This window comes from Camelus bactrianus, chromosome 16 (assembly GCF_048773025.1).
Source record: "Camelus bactrianus isolate YW-2024 breed Bactrian camel chromosome 16, ASM4877302v1, whole genome shotgun sequence".
NCBI classification, from domain to species: Eukaryota; Metazoa; Chordata; class Mammalia; order Artiodactyla; family Camelidae; genus Camelus; species Camelus bactrianus.
The window spans coordinates 31,359,349-31,372,434 of record NC_133554.1 but is presented as its reverse complement, the minus strand read 5'-3'; the positions used below and the strand labels follow the sequence as shown (position 1 = coordinate 31,372,434).

The 13,086-nt window shown below is 45.0% G+C and overlaps 1 protein-coding gene across 7 annotated transcripts in view; it reads left to right on the top strand.

The window, feature by feature from the left end:
• Positions 1 to 13,086, top strand: part of CDK12 (cyclin dependent kinase 12) — a 66,722-nt gene that overhangs the window by 41,374 nt on the left and 12,262 nt on the right. For 5 of the 7 annotated variants that reach the window (XM_045520749.2, XM_074342909.1, XM_074342908.1 and 2 more), the window contains 3 exons: positions 7,665 to 7,775; positions 8,243 to 8,386; positions 12,359 to 12,458. In XM_045520749.2, coding sequence (XP_045376705.2) covers positions 7,665 to 7,775; positions 8,243 to 8,294 — 163 coding nt within the window. In that variant the 3' untranslated portion in view covers positions 8,295 to 8,386; positions 12,359 to 12,458. Of the gene's footprint in view, positions 1 to 7,664; positions 7,776 to 8,242; positions 8,387 to 12,358; positions 12,463 to 13,086 lie in introns of all 7 variants that reach the window. The other 2 variants (XM_045520752.2, XM_045520753.2) reach the window with 1 other exon arrangement.

Sequence of the window (13,086 nt, the reverse complement as noted above, 5' to 3'; positions counted from 1 at the left end):
GTATAAGTATGATGTTCCCTCGTCTGTGGGCTGTTGTGTCTTTACCCAGGAGAATGGAGAGCTCAAGATTGTTCCAATTCCTGGAGTCCTGTGTTCCTGGTTAGCCTCCAGAGAAAAGGAATTCATTTTGATCTGTATATATTGCAAATTCATGACCAGGAGTGTGAACTTCAACCTATTAGAGAATATTGTTTCCACTTCATAGCAATAACTGTCTTCAATTCTGAGCCTAAAGGCTGAGGACCTAACTAACCTGGACTTTTTTTTTCTGTCGCACTCAAAGCTATTTCTAACTAAAAGCCAGTGTTCAGTACCTTAAATTTCTTAGGCGCTATCTTTTCCTAGACAGGCATCCTTAGCTGTGTGGTAAGGTTAATGCCTCAAGGAAGTTAACAGTTAATGTTCTTGATGCTTAACTGGGATTTCATTGTTACTAAAGATTGCCCCATAGCTTGACTTTTTTTTTTTAGGTATTGAGTTACTTCTCTTCACAACTTAGTCATCCTGAAGGGCTAGGTAGACTGGAAGAGGACAGTTCAAGTGAGTAAATATTTAAACATTCCAAGGGAGAAGTGGGACTGCTGTCTTACAGTTGTCCTGAGAGGCAAGGTGAGCATTCCTGGACACTTTGGTTAACTTTGCTGTCCAGGTGTGACATTTCTCATCTGTAGGAACACTTCTAGTGTTCCTGTATAGCCTTAGGAGTACTTTCAAGTGAGAGTTTACTCCAAGCCAGGGTTGACAGACTTTAGGGGAAGTGTGACACCTGAAGGAATTACTGGTGGTTCTCTACCACTCCTCACCATGTTCAGCTGTCTCTCCATCTCCTGTCCACCCACTTCCTTTCATTTTCTATTTTTCTCTTTTCTCCCCACTCACTACCCAACTCACATGCTTTAGTCCTACCAGAAATAGTGATTGCTTAACCCTGCAGGGTATTTAGAGTTATTGCTGCTTCATAGTTTTGAAGGGTAATGAGGAGCAGTTCAGGAGATAAATGTCTATTCCAGATCCTCAACTAATGGGATGAGAGGTGAAGGAGAAGGCGAAATAACTGACTCTTACTGCTAACAGCTATGAGAGGAGCTTTTAAGTTACGTTGTATGGGGTATGAGAGATTCTTTTACTGGTCTAGGAAAGTCTCAACCTTCACTTCCTCATCCTCTTCCCTCATATCTTAAGACTCGCTTTTGCTGATTTTTAAACTCAGTTGCAGATGGTATCTATGGGAAGTAAAGCTTGGTGAGAAGGGGGCCCTGATATCCATGAGAAAGCAGATGAAGGCTGCTTTGATGCCCTAGAGATTAATCACTAGGTTGCCAAAACACTTGACCACTGGATTGCTCTCATATCTCTATTTCAAGAATTGGTAGTCCAAGGCTGAGAGAAAGAGGCTAATATACAGGTAGTTTTGAATACTCTCTAGGTAGGTAGTTGTTGGTGAAACTTCCTCAATATGCAGTCCTCAGCCACATCATACTCCTCTGGAATGAGAGGGTATGGCCATGAAGTAAATTTATTTCCCTAGGACCTAGAAATAGATGGTTTTTGGATGTTTTGTGCTGGCATGGTTGTAACCTGAAGATAATGTTGATAGTTCTGTAGGGATGAAGGACATTTTATCCAAGCCACACCATCCCTAAGGTAGGTAGCATGGAGGGATCTTTAAAAGGTTACAGTGTGACAGTCACCCAAGTGAAGAGCAAAGCCTGGGTCTTTGAGAGTATCTTGTCTTTAGTTTAAGGAGCCTATCTGATGGGTTGTCTCAAAGAGAAGATCCTTCTCCTTCCTGTGTCTTGGAACTACAATAGTGCCTAATGAGGAACACCCTTGGTGAGGATCAGCTTGTAGATGGACAACATTCCCCACCAAGGCTAATGCAATTTTAAATGCTTTCAGCCCTGTGGAAAAGAGACTGAATCCAGAGACCTAGAGAAAGCTTAGGAGCCTGATCCCTTTTATAAATTCAGGAACTTGTAAATTAGGCCTTGTACCAGTATTTGCAATTTCTGTTAGGGGACCGAAGTTCCCATAAAATGAAGCAACATGAGAAGGAGACGGAAATACGGGAAAGGAAGGAGAACTAGAGGAGACTGGTAGTGGGGCTGCAGAAAGAGACAGTCTATAGATACTTATCAAGAAGAGATAGGGATATAAGAGTGGAAGGAAAAATGGTTGTGATAGTGAAAGGGGATAATTGCCTTAAAAGTTCACCATTCATTTTGAGGAGGCCCCATTAAAGGGTAAAGTGTCCCCTTGATTATAGTAGTATTATCTTTATGGTTGGAGAATGGGTTCGAACCCTTAAGCTAGGGGATGCTATGAAGATAGTTTCACTAGGGAAGTTAGATTATATTAAGCAAGTACACTTACACAAGGTCATTTTGCTTGGCACTGCTATCTACATATTTCAAGAATAAGGAGGGAATATATGTACACAGCAAGCTGAAAGTTATTTTCATTTTTGTAGTTCTAAAACTCCCCTGCAAGTGTTTTTTTGTTGTTGTTTTAAGTCAGTCTGGAGACTAATATTATTCCTCTCCCCTTCATTTTAGATCCAGGTGAGGGTAATGCATAGGAGAGCAAACAAACCAGAATGAGTGAATTAGAGTTACAGAATATTTTTTAATATATTTTTATTGAAGTACAGTCAGTTTACAATGTTGTATCAATTTCTGGTGTCCAGCACAATATTTCAGTCACATAGGAACATGTATACATTTGTTCTTTTTTGTTCTTTCTATTTTTGTTGGGGGTGGGTAATTAGGTTTACTCATTTATCTGTTTTTGATAGAGGTACTAGAGATTGAACCCAGGACCTTGTAATGCTAAGAATGCGCTCTACCACTGAGCTATACCCCCGCGCATACATTTGTTCTCATAGTCTTCTTCACCATAGGTTACTGCAAGATATTGAATATGGTTCCCTGTGCTATACAATATAAAGTTGTTGTTTAGAGTCACAGAATATTAGAGCTATGAAAGGATGTTAGTTTGTCTAGTTCAGTGCCATCGTTGGCCAGTTAAAAAACAGGCCCAGAAAGGTTGAGAAAGTGTTGAGAGGAAGAAGGGCGAGAATAGGAAACTAACACTCTCTGGAGCCTACTATGTGTCAGGTACTACACGTAGCAGTACCTTTGCTTTTATAATCTTGATTATTAAGCACCTTGAGGCTAAGGGATGGAAAGAATGAAAGGCAAATCCTTACTGTCTTGAGCACTGTGTAGGAGATAAAGGGGAGTTGCATATCATTTTTTCCTGTCAAATCACACAGGGCTAAACTAGAGGAAGTGGAGCCAGCATTTGAGAGTGAGGTTAATCTAAGGAAATACTTGCTAAATAGTTGAGAGAGACTAATGAATAACTTCTCTTTTCCTAGGGACCTTCCAAAAATGTGATAGTCAGAGGTAGGCTAGAGGCAAGCCCGGTAGGGAACAAGATTACTGTTGGCTCTGGGATTGATTTGCATTCTAGAAAATTAGGTCACGACCTGAGAATATGGGGTTAATCTTAGAAATAGAGAACAAAATGGGCTTTTCATCCTAAGAGGTCTTCAAAGAAAATAGCGTTTACATGCTATGAATTAAGGAAATAAACAAAATCCTTTGGTGACTGTGCTTTAAAATTTTTTTTTGTTTTAGGTTTTTGCTTTGTAACACATTTTGAAGTCATGAAACAATTTGTAATTTTGGAAAGACTCAATGCCAAGTTCAATGTTGGTAAGGGCAGGTGGCAGCCTGAAAATTGACATTGGGAATAAGATTGTCTTTCTTGTAGTTGTTTGATGTGATATTCCAAAAGTTATACCATGAGGGCTGCTTCCATGGGAGCAATAATACCATTAGCTGAGTCGTCCCAAGTACATAGCAACTTCTAGGTAAGATTATGGGAGGGTCCCGCCTTTAGGAAGTTTCTGGGTCTAGTAAGAGATGACTGTTATATCTGGGTGGGAAGTGGGGAATTGGTATTTATAAGTCAGCACATTAATGCAGATTATAAAAGAAAACGAAATAGTAACCTAGCATAGAGGGACCCAAAGCAAAGAAATAATCAGAAAAACTAGAGTTAACTGGAAAAGATTCTTTGAATTAATGAAGATAGAAGACATGGAACAGAAGAGAGGAAGGTGATCAGAGGGAGAAGACTTATGGAAAGTTTATGTGTTTTGTGCAGAGGTCTATGAATGGAGTAGTCAGGGTAGTACGGGAAAGGAACTTTAGGAAAAGAAGTTGAAAGTTGGAAGAGCAATCTTGTTGGCCTGAATGAGGAATCTGAATTTAATTTGGTAAGCACTAACGGAGCAGAGCATGATGAAGTGAACATGATGTTGAGGACTGTTGCAGCTGTACTGGGTCAAGGAAGCAGGAAAGCTTGCTAGGATAGTATTGTTCTTGTCCAGATGTGAGGCCCTAAGGGCCTGCACTAGAGTAAGACAAGGAGAATGAGAAGAAAGGAGGTGGGTCAATAGAATTAGCAAGGCTTGATGATAGTTTGGATGTGAGGGGAGGAATAAAAGATAGGTGGAAGATGATAACCCCAGGACATATTTATGCTGTTGATGCTGATGAGAGCTTGGAAAGAGGCAGCTGCTTTGTTTTTAAAAAGTGGAAAGTGTTTATTAACCAACTGGTGGGATATGTCTGTGTTCAGTATTGCAGAGTCTAGGAGGGGGCACTACCCCTGAAATTAGTTGAGCATGTGCTGTGTGCCCAGATGATCACCTGCACTATGCCTTTTTCACTGGAGAACCAGGTGAAGGAAAGTTTTTTTCCTGGGGCGCACCCATGGACTTCCAAGAATACTATCCCTCTCTGGATCTGGGAAAGAAAATACAGTTTCTTCCCCTTTAATGCTTTGAAAATGGGATATGACTAGCCTGTGGCAGCATGTGCCTGTGGATGCACAATTCTCTGGCTTGATTCTTGGAAGGCCTTTTTCTGTCTCTCCCTGGGGGTCATTTGTATCTTTGGTTCCTGCTCCCAGAGCCATAAAGTGGGAGCCCCCATTTATTAATTGGGTTGGGACTGGGGAGGGGGTCGGCGGGGGACTCTTTAGTGCAGCAGACGGGGGTCTTCCCGAATGAGCCCATTAGCCAGCCCCAGTGGCAGCTGAAACGGGGCTGCAGCCAAGTCCTCTCCGTTTCAAAAACCCTCCATCGCCTGCAGCAGATCAGAACAAGGCCTGCGGGAGCCCTTAGCTTCTGATTGCAGCTGTGAGGAAGGACAAAACAATTTATAGGAAGCCAAGTAGCTCCTGTCTCACTGTCTCTTCCTTTCTGACTTTGGGGAGGGGGAAGACTGGGATGTGGTATCCCCTCCCACTATAGCTTCTTACAAGGCACGTATAGGCCTGAAGTAGGAGAGAAGAATGAGTGTGTATGCATTGACTGGGCACTTATGCCTGTGCTCTGGAAGTGTTTACACATGTCCTTGCTTTCTTCTTCCATCCACACACAGTTGTATTGGCCAAGCAGTCACTAGTTATATGGGATTCCCTAGGGTAAGGCCAAGTGTGTGCTCAGACTCTTAAACAATCTAAGTTGCGTGTTGTGGGGGGCGGACATGCTTATCGTACTCTTTTCTGCCTCATACCTGCTTTAACTCCTATCTGCTTTGTCAAGATTCAGGGTTAAAGTTAGATCACTTTCTCAACACCTTTTCTTCATAATAAAAGGAGTTTGGCATTTAAAGGAAGGCCTCCTACCCACACTCACTTGTTTGTCCCTTTAGTTAACATCTACAGGGGAGCTTCTTTATGCAGTGGCCCAGAGACAAAAGTGTGAAGGGCAGGAATGTCTCACTTCCTGAAGGAAGGACACTTGTGTTTTCTCCCTGATAGAATCACAGATGGCCAGAGCTAGATAGTGAACTAAAGACCACCTAGTTCAACCTCTCAGTTTACAGAGCAGGAAACAGGTTTAGGGAAGGGAACTGTCTTGCCCATAGTCTCACAGTGAGTTAGTGGCAGCTGGTCAAAACTAGAATCCAAGAGTCCAAAATCTTAACCTATTGGATATAGAGTCTCCAATCTTAAGATCACCAATCCCTGACAGCCCTGTGCTTCCTCAAGAAAGGAAATTAGGGTTGTGAGATTTTGAGGGGAGAAGGACAGATTGAGGGGTAAAGTTAGGCTTAAAAAAATTAGTAGAAAAACTGAGAAGCATTACATGTTTTTGCCTCAAAGACTAATCTTCCAATGGCATGCAAATTGTACAAATGTAATTTTTATTTAGGGTCAAGAGCTCTGTCTGGTTCATTGGGAAGGGAAACAAGTGGCAGCCATGGCCAAATATCCTGATGCCTCAGAGATACCCCAGAGTTTGCGGAGTTCTTTGCTACCATCTCTGGGGGTTGGACAGCAAGAAAGGATCCTCGGAGGCACTGTGAGGAATTTACCCTAAATCTCAATCCACGCTCCTTTGCATTACAATGTAGCTATATTGAAAAACAAAATATGAAGGGAGGAAGAAAACATCTCACCTTCTCGGAAACTAAGGAGAGTTGTAAGAGAAAGGATTATAGAACTCTGAGTTAAATGAGACATTCTCTGAGATTTCAGACAAATTGTGGGGGTACCTCTACCCTTCTCCTTTGTTTTTTTAGTTTTGAGTTGTTGGTTTTCTTCTTTGATGAGGCAGAAGGAAGGTGGTGTGCTCTACAGTAACCCAAACCCTAAAACGTGTGCTCAGTGGGCTGACATGCATGGTGGGTTCTGAAGTCATCTCACTCTGGTGCTGAGACTCCCTTCGCCTCTTTGGACTTCTCCCAGATTTTTCTACAGTCCCTTCCAATGCTTATTTTCTGAGCATGTGAGTCTGGGAGCCACTGATGAGCCCGGAGGTTGGCGGGGGGTGGGGGTGGGGCGGTGGGGGATACTAAGAGTTCCTAAACTCGAAGCAGAATCTTGGAGGGAGAAAGGCACCACTGGGCGGCTTAGAGAGAGAATTATGGGTCTAGGTCAGCGGGGCAGGGGAGTTGCAAAATAAGCATTGACTGCTGACAAAGAAATAGATCCTAGTACATATCCTTCACATTTTGTCCATCACACCCTAATTGATAGCACAGGAAGCATGTGGAGTTTGGTCCCCATGCAGATTCATCCCTATACAGGGAATGTATAATAGACCTACTTGCCCAAATTGCATTAAGTCCGCTGTCCTGCAAACTTTTCTGACTCAGAGGACTTTTTTCTGGCCTCCAAGTCTTTCCTGAAGAAGCTGTTTTGGACAAGCTTCAAATACAAGCTGATTATCTGATTTAAAGCTAGATGGCTTCCTTTGAGTCACCTTCTTGCATTAACTTTGCATTAACCTCGAACTTTCATTGCTCTTTATAGTTCTGGGTTTCACAGCTTCTATTTCTATTGAATTCCTAACTTGTCTCTTAAGTATAGGAAGCATGGTTTTTACTTTTATCAGGCTGGGAGCTAGATATCTGGACATAGGAATCTTAGAACACTTAAAACTCTTCGGGAGCATACTTAAGGTTCATCTGAATCCTTCTCAGCTCTGTGTGAAATTCAGATTTGAGGAAATTAGAAGAGTGGTGACCATCGCCATCACTTTACCTACCAAGGCCATGTTCCCTGGGTGAAAGACCAAAGAGCCTCTTTGGTATCTAGTCCTTTGTTTCATGTCTAATATAACCTGTCATTTTCCTTTACAGGTGGCAGCAGCAGCAGGAGGGATGTCCTCTGAGGAATTTGGTAATGTCCATCAGTCACCTGACGTCTGGAGCCCTGGCAGATTTAGTCTCTTTCACAGACTCTAAAGCCAGGTAGGGACCTAAGGCCAGTCAGAGGCCACTGTCCTGTTTTTGTAAGGGATTCACACACACACACACACGCACACACACACACACAGTCTCAGGGAAGTTCTTATTCCCAAAGATCTCTAGAGGAGTTTTCTTAGTGTTTTATTTGACCCCATTATGGTGTCCTACCTTCTGATTAGCAATTCCTCCCTCCTGGCTAGAGTAGTAACCCCCTTCATTGGCACTGGCGGTCATTTCATTCCTGTTCTTTTCTCTGCTAATAAGTATTCCTTAATGGTGCAATGCTGACACTGGTTACTCTCAGCCTCTATACAACATCTACCCCACTCACCCACCACCTCATACATACACATAGCCCTGCTTTCTTCTCCTTCCCCAAGAAGCTTGCTTTCTCTTTCTTTCGAGTCAGGATAGGGCATTGTTATCCCTTCTTACTATACCTCTCATCAGCTTCTCCACCTCCTTTCCAGGTTTGATGGGAGAGCCCCCCTGTCCAAACACTGTGCAAGGTACCAGAAGTAGAGGCCTGCCAGCCTGCTTATACCCATCCTCAATGCCCAGAACTGAGCAGGTCACCAACCTACAGTGCCCACCCCTACCCTTCTTGCTGCCAGGTAGGTATGCTCCTCTCCCTAACCACCAATCCTAAACAGGCTCATGTTTCTCTCTGGGAATATTTCTCTCTTTTGTTAAATCTCTCCAACAAGGGGAAGGCCTTGATGACTCAGCTCTCTGCCTTGGCAACTTCTAGTCCTAATTTCTAGAGAGAACTTCCTGATGTTAAATCTCCATTTCCTTTTCTATAATTCAGAACCATTTCCCCCATTTAGTGGGCGTGGGAAGAAGAGACCAATAAATGGATGATACTTGATGCTGGAGGGGAAGGGTCTAATGACAGGCAGCCCTTCTCTTGGGGCTGGAAGCATGAAGTCCCAGATGTGTATTCTGCTCAATGGTCTGGCATCCTTGGGGAGTACTTGAATCTTTTGAGGGAATGGTTTTATCTGGTGTCCATTCCTGAGGACAAGGATCTCAGACTCTGAGAGTCTGTTCCTATTCATTCGCAGATCCCTCCAGGGAGAAGAGAATGGATTGCTGTAGGGCAGAAGCAACCAGTAGGTGACACTCTTTCTTGAGCTTAGATGGCAGCTCTTGTCTGGCGTCTGTAGAAAGTTGGCAGGGGTGCCAGAGCCTCTCCTGTCATTGACATTGGCATCAGCTTACCCCCTTTTTTTTTAGTTTTTTTTTTTTTTTTGGTTGGGGGGTAGTAATTAGGTTTGTTTGTTTGTTTTTAATGGAGATATTGGGGATTGAACTCAGGACCTCATGCATGCTAAGCACACTCGATCACTGAGTTATACCCTCCCCATAGTTTACCTTAGGCCTCCTCTCTCAGCAGAGCCTCTCTCACCCCTGCAATCTAGACATCACAAGCAGTAGGCCTAAATAAGTGTCAGCTCTGGGTAAGGTGCTTCCTCCCCTGGTAGACACATACTTTGAGTTGGAGGTGAAGCAGTTAGGATGGGTGAATGGAGGGACAGGGTAGGGATTAGAAAGTAGAAAATGTCTCTGGAAGTAGTCAAGCAGTAAGTATGAATGGGGTACCCTGATGTCACAGAGAGTACCCTGCCCACCTGTCTGTCAGCCTCCATGTCTGATACCTTAAATCTGCTGGGCCACATGGGCAGCTGCAGTCTTGGTTTCTGCCACACGAGGGCGCTGCCGACCAATTAAAACTCCTGCCCCTCAGCAGAGAAGAGTTTGGGTAAGGAAAGAAGGGAACCCGGCACTCTTTGCAGAAGGCAAGAGTCAGAAACATCCCTTGAGAGCCTGAGAGAGGATCCCATAGATCCAGAAGAATAATTAGTTGTTCTCCACTTGTTCTTCCTTAAAAATGTCCCTAGACCCTTAATACTCTGCCCTAGTGGCCTGATGTGTCAGTTTGTTCCCAGCTGAACCTGGGAAGCCCCCGAGCTCTAGGCACCAAACACCTTGCACGGGTGTTTCTCTCCCTCATGGTTGAGCAGACTCCAGCAGTCCACTCTACTGTCCCCTGCCTCTAAGACAGTCACTTTCCAGCCCAAAGGGTAGGGGTACCTGGTTTTTCAGAGAAAAAAAATCTCTTAACCTATTTTTTGAAGAGAAGTAACTCTTAAAGAAGGAAAGCTCTCAGGGGGAGGCTATACTTCAAGTGGTAGAGGGCATCTTAGCATACACAAGGTCCTGGGTTCAATCCCCCTGTACCTCCTCTAAAAATAAAGAAATAATTAAACCTAATTACCTCCCCCTACAAAAAAACAAACAGACCAAAAACAAAAAAGAAGTAAAGCTCTCTAAGAGAGTGTTGGGAGGAGGACTGAGAAGACAGAGAGTAAGAAAGTTCTGCCTTCTGTGACCCCGTCACCTCCCCCAGCACAAACCTGCAGAGCTCAAGATGGTCTAGAGGATGTTTGCAGCCTGAGTGGCTGGAGGACACCCAGGACAGTCCAAGGCTCTGTGCCAAAAAATGTGTCAGAAAGCAGGATGAGCATGGGAGCTGCTTTGGCCTCTGAGCCTCACACCGCCCCCAAACTGTGTAATGGCTCTGCTAGGGATCCTAGTGGCACGGAGCCCTGATGGGCATGAGGTATCCCAGAATTGATCCTCTGTCTCCACGAAACCCTTCCAGGCTGAACAGGCTAAGGGAGATGACAGAGGTTCTCCTCCCTCCTACCCCCATGCCTGAGGGCCCCTCCCCAGGAGGACAGCTTGATTAAACAGTCGGTGCTGCTGGAATTGCTGCACAGCTGGCGCTCCCCCCAGCACCCCGAGCAGAGCAGCAGCTCAGATTAAAATCTCCAATTAGCGTTAAAGTGAAGTGAGGAGGTACTGAGGCTGCCAAGGAGGCCAGGCGGGGGCCCTCGGTTGGCAGATACCCTCACTGCTGCCTGGATTCTGAGTGCCACCCTTAGTCACCCTTTTTTTCCTAGCTCCTCTCCCAACAACTCTCTGCACTTCCTAGCTTTACATTGCTTAGGGTCAGAGGGCTTTAGAGGGGTAGAAGGTGGGGCAGATGCCTTACCTGACAAAATGCTGGGAACACCAAAAGTGTGGAGGAGAATGAGAGCGATCAGTGCTCGTCAAGGGAGATGCCCTACTCACAGTGGCCTGCCTGCCAGGTTGAGGTGACTTTACACTACTGCAGCTTCTTTTTGCCTAGAGAAAGGGCAAATAGAACAGGTCCCTCCAGATCGTCTTATCCATAATGTGCTGGGGAATGTGGTGCCCACACAAATGTCCATCCTTGTATATTTTATCCTGTTGGACTCATCTGCTCCCACCCAAATTATGGCTCCTTCCTTCCTCCCTCTGTTTTTTTTTCCCTCTCTCAGCTTTCCTGCGGGCAGGGGTAGGCACAGCCTGGCTTGGAAGCATTGCCATGCCCTGCCACCTGGGTCTCAGCCGGCTTCTTGTTATCTTCTTTGCAGTTTGTAGAAAAGCAGGGATATACCAAGAATGGAGGCCTCAGTTTCCCCCAACTCCTGACCCCACATCCCCTCTTAAAGGCCCTCTACCATTTACATTTCTACCCGAAACTCACCAAGCCCTTAAGGAGGACAGCATAGCTAACCACACCCTTTGACTTCCCTCTGCCCCTTTAAGGGAAATGGAAGTGGGTACCCAGCTGACTGAACCTACTCACACCTCCAGAAATTAGACACCAGGGCACAGTGCCACCCTCCCAGGCTGGCACATGCTACCCTGGCAGAGGTTCAAATAGCTCCCCCCATACCCCCATCCCTATATCTTCCTCTTCTCTCTCCCTCTTTCTTCCACTCTCTCTCTCTCTCTCTTTTTTTTTCTCAGCTCAAAGCACAGCTGAGCCTTAAAAGTGTGGAGGGGGGGACCAAGCTGGGGCAAGGGGGGTAGAGAGCTCCAATAGCACGTTTTCACCTGCCATTTAATTGGATGTATTTTTAATTAATGGGACCTCAGGGACCAACATGAGACAATCTGATCTCTGAATAGGAACAGGGGAGGGATTGGGTAAGGGAGGAGGATTGGGCCACTGGGTGCGGTTACCAGGAACCCAGGCCCATCAATCACTGGCCACTTTGCGTTCTGGCATGGAGAATAGCCAGGTGGAGGAAGAGAGGAGGCGCTGGGGAGAGGTGCCAGGATTTCCCCCAAACTGCCAGGACCTTCAAAAAGGGTGGGACTGTACCGGTTGACTCAGTTCTGGGGCCCAAAATTGCAGCCACGATATTAGGTAAGGCTGTTTTCTTGCTCCTGGGATTTTGTCCAGTTGGGCTTGTCCCAGTGAGTGCTGTAAAACAGTGAAAGGGTGGTGGGGACAGAGCTTTGAGGTCCTTGAAGAGACAGGATAAGAACTAGGGACTGTAGAACCAGAGACTGTGGTGAGAGAGAGGAGAAGGGCCACGTTTAGAGATATTTCTGTGTGTTTAGGCATAAAATAAGTGCCATGGAGATTACATGCAAAACAGCATGCAAATGAGGCCTGGTGCCTTTTGGGTATGAATCATAGAACCTTACTGTTGCAAGGAAGAGAACTTGAAGCTCATCTTGACGAACCACTCATTTTACAGATGTGGAAATAGAGACCCAGAGAAGGGAAATCAGTTGAATCCTGTCTTGGAGTTGTTTTGTGTTCCTGGATTTGGAGAGTTCCTGGGAACACAGGGAAAGGTAGGTAAGTAGAGTGTGAGGAGGAAAGTCAAGGGAAGAGGGTTGAAAGTATGTTACTCTCCATTGCTTGGAGTCTCATATCTCTGACCCTTGAGTCTTGAAAGCAACTCAGGGGCGTTGGGTGGGTGCATTATTGGGGGAACATTTCCCTCATAAAACCTGTCCCACAGGTCATCTTATCTATTCCCTCGCTTCCAAGTAGACAGATCCCCCAGAACCTTCCACTCTCATGGGATTTTACTATATTCTAAAAGGGAAGAATATACACCAACTACCCCACTTCCTTAACTAAGAAATAAATCCCCCAATAATGACTAAATATTGAGCCTTTTCTGAGATCTTATCACAAATTTCTCTGCTGCAGTATAAGCTGCTAGAGAAAATAATGCCAAAAAATGTAGCGAGGAGTGGTCTTGTCCTATGTCTAAGCTGAGAACAGAGACAAAATTAAAACTCAAGGCTCTGAAAGCTCAGTGAGAAATGCCCCTGTATTCATGCAGTGCCACGGCCCCAGAGCTCTTAGTCAGGCCCCGTCTGGCTCCATGTGGTGTTGGGGAACACTGGAGAGGAGGGCACATTTCCAGCTGTCCTCCCATCCTACCCCCTCCCTCACCTCCTTCACTGTTCA